The sequence below is a fragment of the Macaca mulatta genome, chromosome 3 (assembly GCF_049350105.2).
Source record: "Macaca mulatta isolate MMU2019108-1 chromosome 3, T2T-MMU8v2.0, whole genome shotgun sequence".
Lineage (NCBI taxonomy): Eukaryota > Metazoa > Chordata > Mammalia > Primates > Cercopithecidae > Macaca > Macaca mulatta.
In genome coordinates this window covers 142,607,343-142,632,039 of record NC_133408.1, presented here as the reverse complement: position 1 = coordinate 142,632,039, position 24,697 = coordinate 142,607,343, and the positions used below count along the sequence as shown (strand labels likewise).

General features: G+C 40.0%; 2 protein-coding genes across 4 annotated transcripts in view; one reads left to right on the top strand and one right to left on the bottom strand.

Annotated features, from left to right (window-relative positions):
• The window catches only part of LRRC17 (leucine rich repeat containing 17), a 57,094-nt gene extending 33,614 nt beyond the window's left edge, over positions 1–23,480 (bottom strand). For all 3 annotated transcript variants that reach the window (XM_015134565.3, XM_077997140.1, XM_015134564.3), the window contains exons 1-2: positions 23,326–23,480; positions 755–1,661 (exon numbers count right to left, since the gene is read on the bottom strand). In XM_015134565.3, coding sequence (XP_014990051.3) covers positions 755–1,526 — 772 coding nt within the window. In that variant the 5' untranslated portion in view covers positions 1,527–1,661; positions 23,326–23,480. The remainder of the gene's footprint in view (positions 1–754; positions 1,662–23,325) is intronic.
• FBXL13 (F-box and leucine rich repeat protein 13) overlaps positions 1–24,697 on the top strand; it is a 272,579-nt gene that overhangs the window by 146,170 nt on the left and 101,712 nt on the right. The window contains exons 10-12 of the mRNA XM_015134552.3: positions 4,484–4,536; positions 10,081–10,181; positions 23,256–23,385. Coding sequence (XP_014990038.3) covers positions 4,484–4,536; positions 10,081–10,181; positions 23,256–23,385 — 284 coding nt within the window. The remainder of the gene's footprint in view (positions 1–4,483; positions 4,537–10,080; positions 10,182–23,255; positions 23,386–24,697) is intronic.

Here is a 24,697-nt window from a genome sequence, read left to right as displayed (position 1 = left end):
AGGTTAAATATTTTAAATTTAGTTCTTTAAATTTTTATTGTTTTATTCTGGGTAATTTGGAAATAATTAAGATATAGGATGTTAAGAGGCATTTATTAAAATCAGCTACTTGAGAGGCTGAGGTAGGAGAAGTGCCTGAACCCGGGAGGTGGAGGTTGCAGTGAGCCAAGATCGTGCCACTGCACTCCAGCCCGGGCAACAGAGCGACAGTCCATCTCAAAAAAAAAGGAGCATTTATTAAAACCTTGGGACTAAATGATAAGAAATACAGAAGCGCCATCACTTTCACTCTGTTTCAGAGTGCTCTCACAGTCCTGTTCTGCAAATGTTTTCTCTTTGAGGTTATCTTCTTACAGATGCACACCATGTTTTGACTTTAATCAGTGTAAGTCAGGTTATATAGATGGCATTTGTACTTATTTTCATACCCCTTGGTTTACCTACCTAAGTTAAATTGGATTTAAGATGAAAGGAACTCCTTACAGTGACAGCTTGCGATGTGCAAATGAGTAGAACCCAAATGGCTGCCCTACTGAGGATACCTCCTTCCCTCTTGTCATTGTCCTTTAATTACCAACTGCCTTGAGTCTGGACCCCAAGAAAACTTGGGGTAAATTCCATTGCCAATGGGGAAAGGTTTCTGGTGGAAGTGACATCGAGAATTCCAAGACATGGTGGGGTGTAGGGAGGATTATAAGATTCAAAGAGCATTTCAAGTTATTCATGAAAATGAAGAAGTAAGAAAAGTACAAACCTTTCCTTTTGCAGTCCAGTGTTTGTATGGGAAATACGTAATTGTGGCAAAAAGTCGAGTCCACCTCAGGCTTGATGACTGGGGGTCTCCCTGACACTTGGGGTTTCGGGTCCAATTGTTCCTTTTCTTCTTCATTACACAACTGTTCAGATTTTATCTGCCGTAGTTTTTTATTTTTTTGTTCTTGTGGACTTTCACACTTGGCGTAGTTCCCCAAATTCCGGTTCCTGGGAATCTGCAACATTGAAATAAGCGTTTCTATCTCACAAGTACAGTGCCAGGGGTTGTCATAAAGACGCAGGTAGCTCAAGAGAGGTGTATAAATGAACACTTCCTCCGTCAAGACTTTGATCTGGTTGTGCTGCAGTAAGAGGGTGGTGAGTTTGTTTAAACCAAAGAACGCCTCACTCTCAATTTTAGAGATCTCATTCTGCTGCAGATCCAGGCTTTTCAGCTTTTTAAACTTGGAAAACATGTTGTTCTTCAATATGCGGATCTTGTTTCTTGCTAGCAGCATGTGCAGCAAATCCTGAGGCCAACCAGGCAGCACATAAACTAATTTTCTTTCTTGACAATCTAAGTATTTCTCATGGAGATATGTGTACACGTCACACGGGAGGCTTGGTGCATAGCGTTTGACCGGGTTGGAGCCTCTCCGGCCTCCACCCGCCCGGCCATGATTCACTCGGCTTCTCACAGTGCTTGAGCTTGCTTTGCGCAGCTCAGCAGCTTTGCAAAAGCAGAGCAAGATTACAATGGTAACCACACGCATCCTGACATCCAGCTGGCCCCAATTACTTCGTGTTACAGACGGAACAATGAAAGTATTCCTTTGAAATCCAAGTTTGGGTAATCTTAACTAATGCAGTTCTGGAACAATGAGACCCAGCTGGGGTATGTGGAGTCCCTAGGTTGAAAGAGAAAAAAATATATATTAAAAGTTAAGGCCCATTGCAAGCACTGTATTACTGACAGATAAGAACAGACTTTTTAAGGCAAAGGCCTTCTAGTTCCACAGAACAGTGACATAGAAAGCTTCTTCCCCTCTTAGTTGTCTGGGTTAGAGGCTGAATGTTTATGCCCTGAGTTTGAATCAAGGCTCTCTTACCTGCTTAAGTATATCAACCCAGGTCATCTTCAGCATCTGTAAAACGGGACCAAGGGTACCTCCTAATATTGTTGGGAGGATAAAATAGGCTCATGTGCAAAAGATGCTTCACAGTGGCCACCCCGGCGGAAGTAGTCACAAATGTTAGGACTCAGCATGATTGAAACTGAAGCCTGTGGTTCATCATCACATCGGATTTAAGAAATTAAAAGAATTCTCCTTCTGGCCGGGCGCGGTGGCTCAAGCCTGTAATCCCAGCACTTTGGGAGGCCGAGGCGGGCGGATCACGAGGTCAGGAGATCGAGACCATCCTGGCTAACACAATGAAACCCCGTCTCCACTAAAAATACAAAAAAATTAGCCGGGCGTGGTGGCGGCGCCTGTAGTCCCAGCTACTCGGGAGGCTGAAGGCAGGAGAATGGCGGGAACCCGGGAGGCGGAGCTTGCAGTGAGCCGAGATCGCGCCACTGCACTCCAGCCTGGGCGACAGAGCAAGACTCCGCCTCAAAAAAAAAAAAAAAAAAAAGAATTCTCCTTCTTTTAAAAGAACACAGCCTTGAGATGCACACACAAGGGTAGGACTTGAATGGTTGTCTTCCTGAGCTTTTTTTTTTTTTTTTTTTTTTTTTCTCCTATCCTTTTCTGTCTCCCAGTCACCAACCATGTTGGGTGTGGGCTCCAGAGATGCTTGGAGTAAATGGCACTGTCCTTGTTATCTCCTGCACGTCTTGGCTCAAATGTTACCTTTGCAGTGAAAACTTCCTGTTCAGCCCTATTTTAAATCACACTTCCTCCCACTTGTTGGGTGCTCCCAATCCCTTTTCTTGTTTTATTTCTTCTCCATAGCACTTATCACCATCTGTCAAAGTAGATACGGTATTTAACTTCTTTTGTTTACTGTTAGTCTCTCCCCACTAGAAAGTAAACTCCTTAAGGGAAAATATTTTTGTCTATTTTGTTAACTGCTATATTTCCTTGTTAAGTATTTGTTGAACTGATGAATTACTCTCAAATAACTATTCTGGCCGGGTGCGGTGGCTCATGCCTGCAATCCCAGCACTTTGGGAGGCTGAGGCAGGCAGATCTCTTGAGCCCAGGAGACCAGTCTGAGCAGCATGGGGAAACCCCGTCTCTACAAAAAATACAAAAATTAGCCAGGCATGGTGGTATGCACCTGCAGTGTCAGCTACTTGGGGATGGGAGTGGGGGTTGCTGAAGTAGAAGGATCGCCTGAGCCTGGGAGGTTGAGGCTGCAGTGAGCCAACATGGTGCCACTTGCACTCTCGTGTGGGTGACAGAGTGAGATCCTGTCTCAAAAAAATGAAACAAACAAACAGAATAACTACTGTATTCTGTAAGAACATTTATTTTGTAAACTTATATTGCTTGGGAAATCTATTTTCTCCTTATTAAATATTATTGAGGACTTCCAGGATGTGCAGATTTTTAACAATTGTTTTCACTTTTTAAAATTCTGAAAGTATTTCTGGTTTGCATATATCACTTAGGATGCAGTCCATTCTTGGCAAAGGAAGAAATGTTCAAAATGGATTTATAACTACTAACATGTCTGTTGTTACTAGCATGGGGCTGTGTGGTTATGAGCAGCAAATGTGTTTTCTATTCGTTGTGACAGTTTGAACACCAGAATCGCCCTCTTGCCTGGAGTTTTCCTGCTTCATGGGGTCTCCACCTAGAATGCCTTCCCTTTTCTTTGCTTCAAGCATTCCTCCCAGTCACTGGTTTGTGTAGCCTCCCTAGCTGCTTCTCTTCTGTCTCAGATTTGGAGTTTTACTTACTGTCCACTGAGATGCAGGGCACTGGTTGTGAAGCACTTTGCCATCTAACTGTTTGTATACATGTCTCATTTTTCCCCGAGAGATTATAAGCTGTGCACTGGCCTCTGGTCCCAGAGCTAGTCAGTTAGACTTTCTGACATTCCACTTGTCTATTTACAATTCATTATAAATTTTATATAAGTCTGACCTAAACAAAATCATGTCAACTATTCTGTTTATTATTATATATGCTGAATTATTTATGATATACATGTTGAAGTATTTGGGGTAAGTGTACTAGTGTCTGCAACTTACTTTGAAATGCATACAAAAATAAGATGATTAAGGGATGTATAGAGAGATGAATGAGTGGGTGGATATATGATAAAGCAAATACAGTAAAAAATAGAATCCAAGCAGTGGCTATATAGATTATTTATTGTACAATTCTTTCCACTTTTGTATATGTTTGAAAATTTTCATAATAAAATGTTAAATGAAAACAAAAAAATAAAAAAGCAGGCACAAAAAACCAGATTGGTTTTCTTCAAGTGCTTTCAAGCTAAAAGCTCTGAGTATATAGTGTTTTTCCCACAGTAATATTTTTCTCTTTTCCCCTTACTCCTATAATCCTCAAACAATAATAAACATGTCTATATATTTTAATTCTGAAGCCCAAAAAAGTCATTTTTCTGGGAAAAGAAACCATATACTTCGAACATGTTACTTGCCAAGGTTTTTGTTTGTTTTCTAATGAATACACTGCATTCAATGTAGGATAGAAAAACTCTGTTTAAACATTTGCAATATGTAGTTTAGTGATGTATAACTTATTTCCTTCAGGCCACTGTAGGAACTTGCAAGAGCTGAATGTCTCTGACTGCCCAACATTCACAGTGAGTATAAGCAACCATTTTTACTGCTGTTTATATAGATTGACTTGCTACATTGGAGTGCCAATATGCAGAATAGATGCTTGTGTGCTTATTTGGGATTCAATGTGGAAAACAGCAAACTATGTTAAACATTGACAAGAAATTTTACTCCATCTGTACAATGCTAATGTTAATCATGTAGATGTATGCTCAGTGTTGGAGCCTCTGGAAAGTAGAAATTTTTCAATGACTACCCAAAATGAACTGTATTTATATTTAATGGTATGTGTGTATGAGACAGAAAAAAATTGGGCCCCAGTAGACATGATAGGCTCATTTTATCTTCATGCCTATCAACAGCTGTACCAAAGAAGATGGAAATGAATATGTATCCCTAGTTGCTTTCTTCCTGGTTCCTGTCTCCAGTCTTTCCCTCTGTCCCCAACCTGTCTTCCATTCTGTGAGCACTTTATACTCTTTGTAAAAGGTGGATATGACTACTTCACTCTCATCATTCATCAGCTATACACACTCCCATCATCTACACAACTGGATAAAGCCAATGCCCTTAATATTACTCTATCTTGAAGACCCTCTGTGGTTTTGCCTCTGCCTCCCTTTCCAGCCTCACTTGCTTCAGTTTCTGTGTACACACTAATTTGCAGTGCCTACAGCCACTGAGTTTCCTCTGCTGCACGCTCCAAGTTGCTCCTTGCAGTTGTGCATTTGCTGTTTGCTTAGAATGCCCTTTCCCTTTGTCCCCAAGTGGTGCTTTCCTCTTTATCAGGCTTTAAGGCTTATTACCACCTCTTCTACCAAGACATCACTGGTTCCCAGGACTGGGGTCACTGCTGTTGCTCTAGGTTCCTATGATAAGTATCCTTAACCGTAGGGTTTTAGCTTCTTCCACTAGCCTAAGAGACCCCAAGGGCAGGAGATGTGTCTTATTATTTGTGGTAGTCATGGCACAACAGCACAAACTTTGGCATATCATATTCAATAATATTTAGTGAATGCAACCATCTGGAGATACCAAGTAGGCAATGGACAACATTGACTAGAATTGAGATCCCACCTTGGGTTGACATCTATGTATAAGTCATAATTAACATCATAAGAGTGAATAAGATCAATTTAGAAGGTATGAGAAGAGGAGAAGACTTAAAGTTGAGCCTTACGGAATGCTGACTTTTAGGAGCAGATGGAGGATATTCAGAAGGAATAGTAAGAGAAGTAGGTTGACAATGAAGAGGTATCACACAATGAAAGTGAGTAAAGAGTTTCAGAAAGAACCAAAGTGAACAGGTAAGAAAAGGACTGAATAATGCATTGTAGATTTGAGAATCAGAAGGGACTGCCAATTTTTGCTACAACAGTTTCATTGGGATATTGGAGCAGAAATCTACTTGCAATGAATTGTGAAGTGGACAAGAGGTGAGAAGGTGAGGCATTAGGCATAAACTGATCTTTCCAGAAAAGTGTCTTAGAGAGTGGTAGAAGGAGAACAGGGACAGGGAAATGGAAACAGGTTTATAGAGGATGATGGAGAGTCAGCTGAAGCAACTCATGGAGCAAGTCCCTAAGGAGACAGGAAGTAATAGGAGGAAACGCCTGGCTGTGGAATGCCAGTCACGAGGCACCAGCTCCATCATGAAGGCCAAGCCCTCCTCACTGGTGAAAAGACTGCATGAATTGGCCCCTTCCTGCTACCTCTCAGCCTCACTTTTACAGCCTCATCTTTCTAGTTTTTTCTTTCACATTTCTACTCTGTTTCAATACTGAACCACTTGGAAGTTCCCTGTTCATGTCATGCTATTTCATTGTGTCCTTGAACGTGTTTTTCCATCTGCCTAAATGACTACCCTTCCTTCCCCACCACCCCTATCCCAACCTGGCTAACACCTGTTCATTCTTTAACACACTCTTCAACTCTACTGAGTCTTCCCATTCTCTTTTTTTATTGACCTTTAAAAAGCAGCTTTATTGAGATATAATAAATTTATATTTATATTGAGATTAAATTTACCCACTTAAAGTGTACAATTTCATGGTTTTGTATTTTTACAGAGTTGTGTGACCATCACCACAACCAACTTCAGAACATTTCCCTCACCCCTAAAAGAACTCATGCCCATTAACAGTCACCCTTCATTTTCTCTCAACCCCCAGCCCTATGCAGTTCTATTCACTTTTTGACAGTTAATTTCTAATATAATTTAATTATTATTATTATTATTATTTTGAGATGGAGTCTTGCTCTGTAGTCCAGGCTGGAGTGCGGTGGCGCCATCTTGGCTCACTACAACCACCGCCTCCCGGGTTCAAGTGATTCTCCTGTCTCAGCCACCCAAGTAGATGGGATTCCAGGCACGTGCCACTGCACCTGGCTAATTTTTGTATTTTTTTTTTTTTTTTGTAGAGATGGGGTTTCACCATGTTGGCCAGGCTGGTGTCGAACTCCTGAGCTCAAGTGATCCACCCGCCTCGGCCTCCCAAAGTGCTGGGATTACAGGCGTGAGACACTGCGCCCAGCTGACAGAATTAATTTCTCTCTCTCCTGAGCTACATATGGTCTCAGTACTTCAACACAGATACTTCACACTGTGTATAACACTTACGTTTACATATATGTCTCCTGTTTTAGAACTGAGCACTTTGAAAATCCTCCTTTAGTAATTTTTCCCCATGAAATCCATCCCCCTAATTTCCACAGTAAAACATCTTTTCAAAACATGGAAGGCATTATACACAAATAGAATGTGTACAGAAAAATGTTAAGACCCTCAGAACTCCTCCACTCCTTGCCTCAATACACAGATTCAGCATTTAAATTAGTTGTTTAATCCCTGACCAGCAGAACATAAAGAACCACCCATAAAGAAACAAAGCATCTTCTCAGTGGCTTGTACTTTAATACAAATAAGCTGTTTCTTTATGTTCAAAAGTGCCCTTGAGGGTCATCCACAAGAAATGGAGGCATAGACAGACATGTCAAAGATCATATCAGAGAAAAAATGTTCTACTTTCTCTGGTTGCACTCTTTTTCCACTAGCAAAGTGAACGTGGGCTCCTTCATGAAGAAAGATTTTAAATCTTGACTACTACATTCTCTAGATGTCTGCCTGTGGTTATAATGAAGTTGTTTGTCAAATGGATTTACTCTTTCTGTGGATGTTTTAGCACCTACTATGTTAAATATGTTCTGCTAGGTGTTGGAGGGAATTAAAAAATGAATCATTTTTCAGTTCTTGTCCTCAGGGAGCTTCAGTTCTGTACTTGAGTAAAATATCAGATTCTTTGAGTTTGGCCCTCTAATAGGGAAGTTAAAACAATGCCATCTGCATTTAATTTGTGAACATCAAAGTCTTGTCCAATTTTGGAGTCTAATATTATACAGGGCCGATAATTTTATCCAGCTACATTTTACTATTGTTTTTCCCTTTGAGACGTAGACTGGGACACAGGCTTACATTTACGGAGTTGGGTAACATTCATTCAAAGAGCTTTGATTTCTAAGCTTGTCTTATGAAATATATTACATTCAGAAGGATTTGAGTACATTGAGGACAAATTCATAAGCCATTCTGCAATGTAGGTACTCAGTTTTTGCATTTATGTGTTCAAACATTTGGGGATTAAATCCTGAGTTCTTTTAAGTACTAAGAATGGGAGTGGTCTAAATTTGTTTGGATGTTCAAGCTTTTTCAGACAGGAAAATATAGAGAATGCATTACCTCCTCATCTCAATCTGAGAATGGGAGTGGTCTAATTTTGTTTGGATGTCCAAGCTTCTTTAGACAAGAAAATGTAGAGAATGGATTGCCGCCTCATCTCAAACAGAAAGTCAGATTTCTTTGTGGTACATAAAGCTACTCCATCTTCCTCTTCCTGATCCCCACATTTTCATCTTCTTTGGGGCTGCCTCTCTGAGGGTGTTTAAGCCAGCTCTTTCTCCTCTCCTTGCCTCATCTCATTTGCATTTTGCCAAGGTCTTTCAACATGTGTATAATCACTTTGATACTTGATTGGCATGCCGAACGTTTCCAAAGACAGATTTTCTTTATATTAAAATACAGTGCCACACATTATGGTTATTCTCTCGATTCTTTTTGGAAAAAATTGTACTGTACACATTTTGTGTATCCACACCTATTCAAATCCTTCATTTTGGTGATGAGGCATCTAGAAAAAATGCTGACAGCTTGAATACTATAGTTAAGACTAGTGTTTATCAAAAGCTCTGCACTGGCCTCTCATGCAGCATGGGTGCATAGAACCTTTCCTATAGCAGAATCACATAGATTTACAGCTTTCAAATAGAATCTTGTGTTCTCTTTAAGGCATGGTTTGCTGCCCCTGTAAATCAACCAATTCCTATCTGAGTATGATGGATGCTCTGACCTGCAGGATTTTATTATTTTAAAAATCCATGACTACTGGAAATAGTAATGAATGGAATGTTAAACCTCAATGATCCTGCTGAAAATAAACCTTTACTATCTTTAGTGGTGTTAGGAGTGGCCATATTTCTGATACAGAATTCTTCTCAGAACCACATCTTCTAGCCTAGTGATGATTTAAATCTCTTCCAGATAGATAGATGCAACAGTCTATTCTTTTCGGGACTGAGGTAGTGTCAAACATTGCATACACCACTAATACTTAAACTGGGTGCCCTGTTGATGTTCCTGGGGAGATTCATCAATCATTAAATAGAAACCTGTTGCTACTCATTGTATTTTCTATAGTGTTACCTGTACAAAAAGCAGCTTGTTGCAATCAATGCTTGAAATTCATCTGGTCTTGTAAATTTCATTGTAGGATCTGTGATTGAAACCTCTGTTTTTCTCTCTCTCTTATTTCATGGTCACAGTACTTACTCTCTTACTTCAGTTTTCAGCTTTCTGGGGGAAGGGTGCTTGAATCTTTGAGATCCTCCCCCACCCTAACCCCAACATTGAATCTCCTGCCCAACTGGTATGTAGCCTATATTTTATTTTAGCCGTCTCAAACTTACCATAAATCTGTTGAAAATCTGTTCAGCTATTTAAAATATTTAATTAACACAACCACAGAAGCTTAATTACACACACACATCTATGTATAAATGTATATGTGTATAAATATGGACTGTTTAAGTTCCACTGTTGAGAGTGTTTACTATTCCTGTCTTTCAGAATAATTTTAATAAGTTTAAAATGGATGAGTTTTTAATTGCTTTCCTGCATAGGAAGAGTCAGAAGTGTTTGACACTTTGACATTTGAGCTCAAATTTCTTGTGACAGAGTTGAACTTGCATGGGTTCACATTTTAATGAAGTGTCATTGTGATGGAATGAGACTTGATTTCCAAGGAAAGGGAAAAGGAGGGAGTAATGATGCTTTGAGCAAAAGCATTGGCTTCTATTTAATTTCATTTCAACCTAATAGCCGATAAAGAATATGAAGAAAGCAACTCTTGCATGTATTTTTTTCTGGAACAGGAAGAGGGATAATAGAAAGATAATAGGGAAATTGCAAAGCCTGATATAATTTGATAAGCGTCTCCCCTCTGTTTTTCATGCAGGATGAATCAATGAGACACATTTCTGAGGGCTGCCCGGGGGTCCTGTATCTCAATCTGTCTAACACAACTATCACCAACAGGACGATGCGACTCCTGCCGAGGTAATGTTGGTGTTATTTGTATGACACTGAAAATAATTATGCTCCCAAAGTCTCTGGCTTGCTCTAGCATTCTGCAAAGGCAGTGCTCCCTTTATCAACACCCCACCACTGTGGCACTGCTATTCTTATAAGGGGAGTGCTGCTTTCAAGTCCCTAAGCTAGTGCCTAAACTGGTCTGCCTTGACTAGCATTTTTGTCACTCTTACAGCAGTGTGCCCAGTAGCTTGAGTTACACCTTGCCTGTTTCTTTCTGGTCCCCCATCCTGGGCATTTGAGCTCTCTGACCCTTACATTCCAGTCTGGTGTCTGGGACCTTTTTTTTTTTTTTTGAGACAGAGTCTTGCTCTGTCGCCCAGGCTGGAGTGCAGTGGCATGATCTCAGCTCATGGCAACCTCCGCCTCCCGGGTTCAAGCAATTCTGCTGCCTCAGCCTCCCAAGTAGTTGGGATTACAGGTGCCCACCACCACGCCTGGCTCATTTTTGTATTTTTAGTAGAGGCGGGGTTTCTCCATGTTGGTCAGGCTGGTCTCAAACTCCTGACTTCAGGTGATCCCCCGCCTGGGCCTCCCAAAGTGCTGGAATTACAGGCGTGAGCCCCCGCACCCAGCGGACCTCTTTATAATAGAATGCCAACATCCTGATTACCAAACTTTGAACACATTTGTCCCAGATCCCTGTTCCCATGCTCTGGCTACCTGTTGAGATTCCCACCACCTCCAAGGAGCTTGACACTGGTTGTTTTTTACTGTTTATGGAGTGTTGACAACATTGGACATGAATATTGCTTCTCTTTTTTGGAGGAGAAGGGACAGAATAACTAAAAAGTTGACAGAATATTCAAATTCATCAAAAATTTTTCTTTTTAGTTTGTTTTCAAACAGGGTCTTACTCTGTCACCCAGGCTGCAGTGCAGTGGCACAATCATGGCTCACGGCAGCCTCAGTCTCCTGGGTTCAAACAATTCTCCAACCTCAGCCTCCTGAATAGCTGGGACTACAGGAGCATGCCACCATGCCCATCTAGTTTTTGTATTTTTCTGTAGAGATGGGGTTTCACCATGTTGCCCAGGCTGGTCTCAAACTCCTGGGCTCAAGTGATCTGCCCACTTGGGCCTCCCAAAGTGCTGGCATGAGCCGCCATGCCTGGCCCAATTATTCTTTATTTTCATTATAATAAGGCCAGTCAGGAAGGGTATATGATCACACTAGGAGAGATTCAGATTTGACTTTGGGAAAACATTTCTCAAACTATTGTGAAAGAATGAACTATTTTTGAGAACATAGCTTTTTAAAGTTCCTTTGAAAAATAACAGTGATGAGACATTTAGAAAAGCTTACACAGAAAATTCTGGGTGATAATTTTCTTTATCTTCTGACTCTAACCATTTTCTGCAAATGTGCCAGCTTAAGGAGTGGCACCATATTTTCTATTTATCCCACTAATTAAGCTGCCACAGTTTTTTAGTCAAATCTATAAAGCTTTCCCTTTGAAATTTCTTCTGACGCTCTTAAACATAGAGAGTCTTCCTCCTGTCAGGCATTTAATATACATTTGCTTATTTTTCTGTGTTCATGTATTTTTACTTAAATATATAATCAATCTGTAATTAATCTTGGTAGATGAATGAAGCGATTATCTAAATCAGGGGTCAGCAAACTACAACCCATGTGGCCCAAGGCCTAGTTTTTTGCAGTATATAAGCTAAGCATAGTTTTACTTTTTTTTTTTTGAGACGGAGTTTTGCTCTTGTTGCCCAGGCTGGAGTGCAATGGCGCGATCTCAGCTCACCACAACATTTGCCTCCCGGGTTCAAGCGATTCTCCTGCCTCAGCCTCCCAAGTAGCTAGGATTACAGGCACGTGCCACCATATGCGGCTAATTTTGTATTTTTAGTAGAGAGGGGTTTCTCTATGTTGGTCAGGCTGGCCTCAAACTCCTGACGTCAGGTGATCCGCCCTCCTCAGCCTCCCAACGTGCTGGAATTAACAGGCATGAGCCACTGCGCCCAGCCTAGTTTTACATTTTAAATGTTGTTAAATAAGTAACCAATTATTTCAGCATCATTTATTGAATAAAATTTTCATTAAGTGATATGTGATTCTTTCTTACATATCTAAAATTCTTTCTATTTATTTATTCTTTTTGAGATGGAGTCTTGCTCTGTTGCCCAGACTGGAGTATAGTGGCACAATCTTGGCTCACTGCAACCTCTGCCTCCCAGGTTCAAAGAGATTCTCCTGCCTCAGCCTCCCGAGTAGCTGGGATTACAGGCGCCCACCACCACGGCTGGCTAATTTTTTTGTATTTTTAGTAGAGACGGGGTTTCACTATATTGGTCAGGCTGGTCTTGAACTCCTGACCTCATGATCCACCTACCTCAGCCTCCCAAAGTGCTGGGATTACAGGGATGAGCCACTGCGTCCAGCCCTAAAATTGTTATACAGGCAAGAAATACTTAAAACTCATTACTTTCTAATATTTTTCTGCATGTTACTTTACCTGTGTTCTTGTAGTTATTTATGTCCATTGTATCTCTACGGTGAAAATACTACAGAATGGAGTGCTACTGCACATTTCTTCCCAACTCCGTGTTTGGTGACCTCTCACTGATAGCTTGGAATTGGCCAATATGGAAGTATTCTATACCATGGAAAACATCAAACACTACAAATCAGGGCTTGATTTATTGTTCAGTTGATTGTTTAGACTTAAAGTGATAGAGAACACAATTAATGAAGCAAATTAAATTTAAAAGTAGGTCATGTCTGTAGCCACAACATTGTGAAATAGCACAAAATGTTGAGGAAATATTCTCTCAATACTTGAAAACTATTCTTTGATTTAGCAAAGAAGGCACTCACATCATTAACAAGCAGATTTTGGACATACCTCTTTGACATATATCACTTGTGTCTTATTAATGTTAATAGCATAATTCATATTGGAACTGTAATCATTCTTCAAGTTCAACCATTGGTTGGCTGGCTACATTTATAAGAGTTTCATTGACAAAAGTCAATGAAAACATTGTGTGAGAATTGATTGACTAAGTGGAATTAACAGTAAAGAATATTGTATATTTTATCATTTGTAAGTTGCATGCTACACATCCTTTATATAAGCAAAATAGTAAAATATAAAATTTAATGCACATACATTTATATGCATACTTTTTTTGGAAAGCCAGTTGTTAGATACTTATCAGTAAACCAATAATTAAACTAGGAGCTAATTTATATTTTTGCATTTGCATGATTTGATTTCTCTCCTTTTAAAAGTAAAAAAAAAATACGGTCATGAAATGACTTCTAAATAAGAATTTGGGAAAAGTTTGTGTAATTTGATAAGTATTATTTTAGCTTTCTAAACCAATTATTCTATATTTGCTTTCCTCTTTCACTCAGTAATGTTTATTTATTTATTTATTTATTAAAAAAAATTTTTTTTTTTGAGACAGAGTCTTCCTCTATAGCCCAGGCTGGAATGCAGCAGCACGTCCTCAGCTCACTGCAACCTCTGCCTTGCGGGCTCAAGCAGGTCTCCTGCCTCAGCCTCCCAAGTAACTGGGATTACAGGCATGTGCCACCACACCCCGCTAATTTTTGAATTTTAGTAGAGACAAAGTTTCATCATGTTGGCCAGGCTGGTCTCAAACTCTTGACCTCAAGTGATCCACCCGCCTTGGCCTCCCAAAGTGCTGGGATTACAGGCGGGAGCCACCATGCCTGGCCTTCACCCAGTATTATTTAGAGCAAAATTTTTGGTTCTAAGTAGTTGAAGTTTCTTCAGTTGAGCTTCTGCTTTTAATTAGGCACTCTGGTCAAGAAATGTGGACTGAATTATTTCTACTTTTTGGAATTTATTGAGATTTCTTGGTATACTAGTTTATAATTAATTTCCAAAAGTCATCCATGGATACTTAAAACAGAGCTTCTTTTATTTTTTATTTTTATTTTTTTTGAGATGGAATCTTGCTCTGTCACCCAGGCTGGAGTGCAGTGGTACTATCTCAGTTCACTGTAGCCTCCGCCTCCTGGGTTCAAGCGATTTTCCTGCCTCAGCCTCCCAAGTAGCTGGGACTACAGGCACGTACCACAACACCGGGCTAATTTTTGTATTTTTTAGTAGAGACAGGGTTTCATCGCATTGGCCAGGCTGGTCTCAAACTCCTGACCTCAGGTGATCCACCCACTTCAGCCTCCCAAAGTGCTGGGATTATAGGCAGGAGCCACTGTGCCCGGCCCAGAGTTTCTTATAGAGAACAAAATTTCTGGGTGTATATACATATAAATTCTTGATATGTCATTATAATAGTGATATATTAGTTGCCTATTACGATCAAGCTTCTCTTTATTTTGATGTTATTTTACAACTTTATTAACAAAGGTTAATAAGCATCATGTTTCATTACAGATTATAGCATTTATTCACATGAAGTGATATTCTTTATGCTGGTTGATGTTTCTTTGCCTTGAATTCATTTTGTTTTGTTTTGTTTTGAGACGGAGTCTCGCCCTGTCACCCAGGCTGGAGTGCAATGAAGTGATCTCAGCTTACTGCAACCTCTGCCTCTGGGTTCAAACGATTCTCCTGCCTCAGCCTCCCGAGTAGCTGGGATTACAGGTGCCTGCCACCACTCCAGGCTAATTTTTGTATTTTTAGTAGCAACAGGGTTTCACCATGTTGGCCAGGCCAGTCTTGAACCCCTGACCTCGTGATCTGCCCGCCTCAGCCTCCCAAAGTGCTGGGATTACAGGTGTGAGCCACCATGCCCGGCCTGAAGTTTTTAACTGCTATCAACATAGTTACCTTTGTTTTCTTTTGCTTGTTCTTTTTGTGGAATAACTACATTTCTCTGTATTTTTAACCTTTGTGATGCGGGATTTTAGGTTTATCTTTTATATGTAGCACGTAGCTAACTTCTATTTTTAAATTCATTCTCTTTGCCTTTTTAAGACAGCAGTTTAAAAGATCAATGTTTATTGTCAAAATTGAGTGTATGGGCCATGCGTGGTGGTTTGCTCTAACCCCAGTAGTTTGGGAGGCTGAAGTGGGCAGACTGCTTGAACTCAGGAGTTTGAGACCAGCCTGGGAAACATGGTAAAACCCCATCTCTACAAAAAAATACAAACATTAGCGGGGTATGGTGGCATTCAACTGTAGTCGCAGCTACTCAGGAGGCTGAGGTGGGAGGATCACTTGAACATGGAGGTTGAGGCTGCAGTGAGTCGTGATTGTGCTGTGACAGAGTAAGACCCTATCTCAAGAAAAAAAAATTGAGTGTATTGTTTTATTTTTATCATCTTGTTTTATGTTTTGATTTTTATGTTACTGCACTGTACACAGTGTTTCTGTCTTTTGCTCTGTGAACTATGTTTACTTGTATATCTGAAGGTATTCAAAAGGTACATTCACATTCTGTTGTGTGTTCTAATTGGCGGCTATTGGCATATTTTTAAAAACATACTTTAACAGGTATTTATCTAATTACCAAAGTCAAGATGAAACAATAACTTTTAACTCCTCCTGTGTTACACAGTGATCTAATACATTTCAATTGTCCCTCTACTTCTCCCTTGAACTTGACACCCCTTCACACCTACTCCCCCGTATGAACACACATGTTATTTGTGGTTTTTGCTAATCATTTAACTATCTTTTTAATATTGAATTGTAGTTTTTGCACTCAATATTGTAATTATATTTATAATGAGTATGTAGTCTTAACTCTAGGCCATGCATTGATGGTCTTTTTTCTCACCACTTACTTATTCTTTAGCCTTGATTTTGATTTATCTGATGATAACTGGAAATATAATTTTAAAAATCTTTCTTCAGTAAAGATGCATGAGAGTCAGATATTTTAGCCATTGATCTCTGAAAATGACTATTATCTTGGAGGATGAACAGAAACTTCTCTTCATGTATAGTTCTTGAATCATGTTCTGTATTTTATCTTTAAAACCCTAATATTTTAGATATTGGTCAATAAACTTTGATATTTCAGTTTATAGAAAGTCTGAAGCTAGCATGTTTTTTGTTCCTTCATTGGTAACCTTTGTTGGTAACCTATTTTTTCCTGCTAAGATGCTTGCAAGACTTTCCTTTTCTCTGAGAAACTGAGGACATTCCCAACCTTAATTGTGTTCCTTCAATTAATTTTTCCTGGTACATTTTAAACCTTTTGAACACTAAAACATATTTTTTCTCAGCTAGGGAAGGCATTTTTCTTCTTCTTTTTTTTTTTTTTTTTTTTTTTGAGACGGAGTCTCGCTCTGTCACCCAGGCTGGAGTGCTGTGGCCGGATCTCAGCTCACTGCAAGCTCCGCCTCCCGGGTTCCCGCCATTCTCCTGCCTCAGCCTCCCGAGTAGCCGGGACTACAGGCGCCCGCCACCTCGCCTGGCTAGTTTTTTTTTTTTGTATTTTTTAGTAGAGACGGGGTTTCACCGTGTTAGCCAGGATGGTCTCGATCTCCTGACCTCGTGATCCGCCCGTCTCGGCCTCCCAAAGTGCTGGGATTACAGGCTTGAGCCACCGCGCCCGGCCTGGCATTTTTCTTCTTAATGCTTCTATCCATTTGTTCAGAGTTTATCATAAGAATCTCCTTTTATTTTTAGATCTGATTTTATTCCTTTGCTTCAAAGTTGTCTCTTTCATCATTTTTATCTCTATATGCCTTTCCATTAGCATCGTGTCTTCTCTATAGCAGTAATTCTTGAAATATATTTTAGGAACAGCGGCATTCTTGTAAATGCTTAACAACTGGCTGGTGGCAAGGGTGAGTAGAATCAAAAATTCCTAGTGTTTACTGATTTCTGTGGTGTAAATAATTCCACCATGGCTGATTTTAAGCTATCAACACAATGTCACTAAATGTGGAGTTGGGAAAAGATGCTGACAATTGACTCCCATGAGCTGGCGCAAGCTGACTCCAGTGACCCTGAGGTTTCTCTAACACTGTTTCAGGAATTCCTTAATGTCCTCCAGTCCTGTAACATTGAATACCACTCAGTACTTTCTTTAGGCATTCTGTACTGTGATACGTAAGTATGTGTATATGTGTGTGTATATATATGAATATATGTACATGTATGTATGTGCATAAACATAGAAAAAGAGTATTATACAATCCATAAATCATAGGTGAAAATCTGAACTTACAAAGTAGATGATTTGGGAGCCTTTATTTTGTTTCATTTTGTTTATAGACAGGGCCTTGTTCTTTCACTCAGGCTACAATATAGTATGATGATAGCTCACTGCAGCCTCAAACTTCTGGGCACATCCAGCTAAATTTTAAAAAATTTGTGTAGAGACAAGATCTCACTGTGTTCCCCAGGCTGGTCTCAAACTCATGGCCTCAAGCAGTCCTCTTGCCTCAGCTTCCCAAAGTGCTGGGGTTATAGGCATGACCCACTCTGCCTGACCCGGGGTGTGTTTATATCATATTACAAATTATTTTTAACTTAAAACATACTTATTTTCAATCATACATTGAAATAGCTTTTTTTTCCTCCTTAGATTTGAAGGTAATATGACAGCTATGCATATATTTTTAGGGACATTCATTTTACAAATGAAGTTATACCTTTAGTAGGCAATAGATAGAAAAGTAGGACCCAAAATAAGAATTTTGTTTGGCTTTTCCTTCTAGTTCTTGCCATTGAGAGAATATTCAGAATAGATACTACTTGATACTGATTTTTTTGTCATGTAAAAAAGTATACTAACTTATCTACGATAAAAATATATTTCATAATGATTCTGTTTTTGCTCTGTTTTCCATTGTTTCAAATAGGCTTGGATACGCAAAAATGTTCTTGAAACTGCATATAACCAGAGAAATGTTGGTTGTTTCTGCTGTCGTTCTCTCTTCATTGCTTTTAGTATTTCTTTCCAAAAAAAGTACTTGCCAAAAGAAAAATGTAATTTGTTTGTCCTTGGCAACAGTGATTTGCCAGCTTTTTGAATATTTTTTTCTCACTTCTTTGGGGACTTGCTCAGTTCTCTAAAGTTGAAAATGAGGGCTGCCTAAAGCTCATGCCCATTCCAGGAAATTTGTTGCCTCTAAATGTTTCCAGAATTAAACACTTTCTATTTATTCCTAGTGTCACAACCTAGGTGGCACTCTCAGCACCTCATCTGGCACAGTATCCTGGTGGTGCTGCCTCTGGTCTCTTCTCCCTTCAGTCTGCTGTGTCTCATGCTACAAGAAGTGTCATCCTGGAACAATCTTCTTATCATGTCTTTGACATGCTTAAGGTCTAGGTTCATCCCTCACTCTCTGTTAACATTGTCCAATCAAACTTCTCTGCCTAGGTTTCCCAAGAGAAGCCCTTAACTCCAGTCATCTGATTGCTGCATGCTTCACATTCCCTATAGCTGCAGTGCCTTTCTCCTTCTCATGGCTAATCCACAGCCTTCACACCTTAAGTCTCGCCATCTACCAGAAATCCAGTGATTTTTCCTTTGCCTGAATTCTAATAACAACATTCATTCACTTGTTCATCATGTATTGATCAACTCGTATGTGCAAGGTGTTCTGGGCATACAGTACTGAGAAAAGCTATTATGATCTCTGCTCTTTGAGTCTTAAATGCTATAGTGGAGTAGTATCCAATTGTTTTTTATATAGATGAACTGATCTTTCAGTTGGTTTGGAAATTTCTTATTGTCAGGGACTATCATGATCTATAGTCTCACCAGTGCCCATCAAAGTGGGGCAGACAGAGTAAGCTGTTGTCTTGACTGGACAACTTCAAGGTCTACCCTGTAAATAGAAGGCCAGATCACTCCATTTAGGTTTTCTGCAGAATTCTATTACTTGAAATGCCTCTGTGAAAACAAAGAACCCAACACTCAACTCAAAAGAATCCACATGCAAATTCCCTCTTTTACAGACTAGGCCTTGTCTTGGTGATTTTTTTAGAGAAATTTTTATTTAAGTATGTAATTTTCCATTCATCTTAGTAGTAAGTCCTTCAGGTGTTAGAAATTTAACACAAATGACTTCAATTCTTTGATGGAAAAAAGCCAAAAGAAAGGAGAAAAAAACATTTGTAGTTTCTATAATAATTGTAATTTCTCTAAAGATTATAGTAATAGCAGAAAAATAAATCACAAAGAGAGAACTCACAGCCCCCAATAAGAAACAGTTATCATATAATTAGAAAAAGATAAAAACAAGCTGTAAACATTGCCTCAAAGCAGAATTAGAATTACCAAGTGTTCTGTGGGCTGGGAAAATGATGAATCAGATCTTACTCATGCAGGGGACACGCGTCTTTGCCAAAATTCAGAATAAAGAGTATCAGTATTGCACAAAATTTGCCACCTGTGATTTTGCTGTCAACTGACACTTTTCCCGTCCCTAGCAGCTTTAAGTCTGCAGAACTGTAAATCCCTAGAAAGGCCTACAGGGCCACTCAAGATTCCTGAGCTTTGTCTTCAAACTGACGGTTCCCATGAGGTTCCACTGTGAAAAGAGCTATCCAGGGACTTTCAGTCCAGGAGGCACTTAGTCTAATGAACAGCCTCTTTTATCTAAACCAGAGGTTCTTAGCTGGGGAGCAGTGGATTCCCCCAAGAGGATCAGGGATAGAATTCAGGAACTCCATGAATTTTAATGGGGGATATAAAAAAACTCATCTCGGCTAGGCACAGTGGCTCACGTCTGTAATCCCAGCACTTTGGGAGGCTGAGGTGGGCGGATCACCTGAGGTCAGGAGTTTGAGACCAGTCTGGCCAACATGGTGAAACCCTGTCTCTAATAAAAATACAAAAAAAATTAGCTAGGCATGGTGGCGGGTACCTGTAATCCCAGCTACTCGGGAGGCTGAGGCAGGAGAATCACTGTGTCTGGGAGGTGGAGGTTGCAGTGAGCCAAGATCACGCCATTGCACTCCAGCCTGGGTAACAGAGTGAGACTCCATCTCAAAAAAAAAAAAAAAAAAAAAAAAAAAAAAAAAAAAAAAAAGAAGAAGAAACTCATCTCTACTTTCATTAAGCTGTAATTGAAATGTAGGTAAAAACTACAGAAGTGTTAGCAGTCTCTGGGACATTTTTATTCATATAAATCAAAAATATATTCTTACCACATTTCAGTTGTTATAAATATTTCAAAATATCACTGATACTTCACAATCACAGCAGTTAGAACTGCCACAAAATCTTATTTAATATGTTAATAAAGAAGCACATATATTACTATTCCACTCATTTTTTAATTTGAAAATTATATATTTCAATATAATTGACTGTTTTTGTAATCTTATATATTTTATTTTGTGCATTTAAAAACATTAAGCCAAGAAAGGGGTCCAGAGACCTCAGCTGGCCGGGCGCGGTGGCTCAAGCCTGTAATCCCAGCACTTTGAGAGGCCGAGACGGGCGGATCACGAGGTCAGGAGATCGAGACCATCCTGGCTAACACGGTGAAACCCCGTCTCTACTAAAAAAATACAAAAAACTAGCCGGGCGAGGTGGCGGGCGCCTGTAGTCCCAGCTACTCGGGAGGCTGAGGCAGGAGAATGGCGTAAACCCGGGAGGCGGAGCTTGCAGTGAGCCGAGATCGCGCCACTGCACTCCAGCCTGGGTGACAGAGCCAGACTCCGTCTCAAAAAAAAAAAAAAAACAAAACAGAGACCTCAGCTGACTGCCAAAAGCCAAAGGTGTCTGTGACATTAAAAGTTAAGAGCTCCTAGCTCAATTCTCATTTTTGATATTTGTTGACTGATCACATGGATTTAAAGAAATTGAATATAGGTGTAGATCGGCATATAGATTCAATGTGAAATCCCTCAAACTCTTGGAATTATTGTGTGCACCACTCTTGGAGGTAAGTATCCATTTCATTAAATGGAAGAATAATACAAACTCCATAAAAATAGTTAATGTGTTACTGTCATTTCACATAGTAGTAGCAATAATATTACATATAGTTTTAAATCTTCTACTATGTCCCTGCCGATTTTGATTGTTAAAATCACCCTGAAGATAATACTGTTATTTCTGTGTTCTCATTTAATCATCACACCTTTAAAGGGAACAAGCAGATCAGATTACATCCATGTTCCAGATGGGAAAACTGAGGTTCAGGAAAGCTGGAGGCCCCACAGTTGATCAGCGTAAAAAAAAAAAAAAAAAAAAAAAAAAAAAAAAAGATAGTATTTTAATCTCCACTTAACAAATGAGAAAACAATCTCTGAGAGGTTAGGGAGGTTGCAGTTAAGTTTCAGGGCTTGGATTTACATCTCGTTTGGCTGGATTCAGAAACCTTGTGTATTTTGCATTGTGTCATGCTGCCTGCCTCACAACTCCTTTCTACAGATTATGGAGCTGAAGGATTGCTAGAAATGACACCCTGGTGCGCCTCTCCCTACCCCAAGAAAATTGTACTCAGTTGAATCACAGGGTGTACTCAAGGGAGAGGAAGATAACGCATTTCCAAAACTTTAGCACAGCTCAGTCCACTCCACAGCCCCAAGAGAGGGGGCGTGTCTTTGGGATATTAGCACTGCTTTCTCCTTCAGGCCCTGCCCACCTAGTCACTGGTGAATCCGAAACCTTCCCCCTCGCTCTGTCGAATCTCAGGTACACAGCCATTCCCAGATCGGGACTTGTGTTCTGAATCAAGTAATTTGCTATGGAATGCAAATCATTATATCGTATAGATGTGCTTTCCAAAATCTGATTAATGGTCAGTGCTTGTATATCTTAGTTCCCATTTATGGGAAGGTAAACTTTATTCACCTGTGTGATTTTGAGAGGCAGAGAAGCATTTTCTCCTCACTTTTCATTCTTTTTGCTTTGTAATTTGCTATTAAGCTGTTGCAGATCACAAACTAAGAGCATGATTGCTAATTCTATTAGAAGACCAGGCAGTAGTGGGAGTCCTTGACCTCTTAAAAAGTACCAGGCTTTCCAGGCACGGTGGCTTACGCCTGTAATCCTAGCACTTTGGGAGGCTGAGGTGGGTGGATCACCTGAGGTCAGGAGTTCGAGGCCAGCCTGGCCAACATGGCGAAACCCCGTCTCTACTAAAAATACAAAAATTAGCCAGACATGTTGGCACGCACCTGTAATCACAGCTACTTGGGAGGCTGAGGCAGGAGAGCCGCTTGAACCGGGGGGTTGGGGAAAGCAGGGAGGAGGTTCCAGTGAGCCGAGATCTCACCATTGCACTCCAGCCTGGGCAACAAGAGTGAAACTCCGTCTCAAAAACAAAAAAAAAAAAGTGCCAGGCTTCGGAGGGCTTGGAAAATTGTCCACAGAGTGTCCTCAAACTGCGAGCCCTCGCATGGTAGTACAGGCTCATCCTAACTACCCTCCTTTTTTCTGGAAGCTCTCATTTTGGTCATTGTGGTAATACCATATTTAATCTATTTCAACTCCAGCGAGATTTATAGTCTCTGATGTTGCTTTTAACTCTTCTCATGTGTTGCCCACTTATTTGCAAACTGGTCTTCTTAATCCATGCTTAAACTCTGCATATCAATTAGTCTTTCTTTAACTATAATAATGAAACTGTTACAAAATCATGCATATTTAAACCTATTTTTAAAAATCATTTGCTTATCAGATCTATTTTAAGAGCATGGTTATATTCAATTTTGCCTTCTGTCCCAAATCCTCACTCTCCTGTAACAGTCTCCATTTAAATGTTTACCAAGGACTTGTCCTTCTATATATTTTGCACATTATTTTGGTACTCCAGAGATAAAACCTAAAAGCAACAATAAACTCTGCAAATTTGGTTTCACTTCCAAACAATGTGATTGCCTCCCCCACCTCACACACACCAAAAAAGCTTTATCCCAGTCAACTTTCTTAAAAATCTAGGCAAAGATTATTGCATTATTAGTACTTTCACTTGAAATGTATTACAATTATGTGTTACTGTAGTCTCCTTTAATTAACAAGTAGAGAGTTAACAGTAAAGTTAAACGTTGAACATCTGCAAGAAGAAGAGTTGAATTTACAGTTTTCTTTGTCATAGTGGCTTAAGAAAGATTTGAGAGAACAACTGAAGTATAATACTTTCCTTGCTCTCTTTCTTGCCTTGCCTTTTCAGGCACTTCCACAACTTACAGAATCTTAGTTTGGCTTATTGCAGAGGGTTCACAGATAAAGGCTTACAGTACCTGAACTTGGGGAATGGATGCCACAAGCTCATCTATCTGGACCTCTCCGGCTGCACCCAGGTTTGTCTTTTAGTCTTCTCTTTGCTGCGGTGTGTGAGGAAGTTCTCCAGAGAACGGGCTGCATTCAGCCCTCACGTTATACTAATGCTGTGCACGGACTGCAGCACACTTTTCAGAGGTTTTAAATTACATGGCCCCAGCTGCTGAAATTTTCCCCAGGATCTCTACTATAGGCTCTTGGCTTCCTTCCACTGGAGTGTCACACAGACAAACAGGCAGAGCTCATTGGATGAGGAAACGGACCACTCTTATGGAGACAGTCTGAGCACAATTCTAAAGCAGAATCCAAGTCCTGAAAACTCTGGAGTTGCTTCCAAGACACAAACAAAGGAGAGTGTTTTGAGGGAGAATTTTGCACGGGATTCCTGAAAAGTCAATTAACTCCCACATGGGTTTTTTTTTTTTTGGGGGGGGGGGTAAAATGCTGCAAGTGATAAATAGGAAAAGAAAATACAACAAAAACTTGTAATTTTAAAAATTGCATTACACCCTTGGGCTGAATAACATGAAGATTTGAGATCTGTGTGGGAAAATATTTTAAGTTTGAGGGAACAGGACTTGGCAAGTTGGGCAGAAAATTGGGTAAAGTTGCGGAGGATAGGGCATGGCACTTTGGAAGTAGCTACTGCCTCATTGATAGTTTCTTCTGCTTTAATTTCAATAGATTTAAGCCATAATTCTTTTAACTTATTTTCTTCTGCTTTTCTGTGTATTTTATTAATTTGGTGTCATAGTATGTTCATTATTCTCCGAGAATAATATAATAGCACAGGTGAAAACTGACTGAAATACTGATAGTTATCATTTCTTGGGTCATTACCGTATGCCAAGCATTGTGTTAAGTGCTATACACAGATCAGATTTACTCCTGATACAATGCTGTGTGGTATGTATTTACTATGCTTATTTACAAATGAAGCAACCAAGGCTCATGGTGGTTGAGTAAGTTGTCCAAGTTTGCACAGCTGATGAAAGCACATGGTACTAATACAGTTTTAAGCATCTGTTGGTAGATACTGGGGCAGGCAGAGTCCCCTGGGAGAGCGGGAAATACAAGGGCAGCACAGGTCTCCCCCCCAGGATTCTTGAATGGATAGAATTCTTACCTAGTCACCACCACTGACATCTTGTGGTATCCTGATGCACTGGGTGGTCTAGAGGGAGTGGGGGGCAAGGACGGGAGGATTCTAAGTTAGGGCTGTAAACATCTAACATTCATATTTGTTTAAAACTAATCTGCTGATGTGTAGCTTTTTAAACATCAACATCTACCATAACTTTATGACTGAGATGGCACTGACGTTCTCCTTAG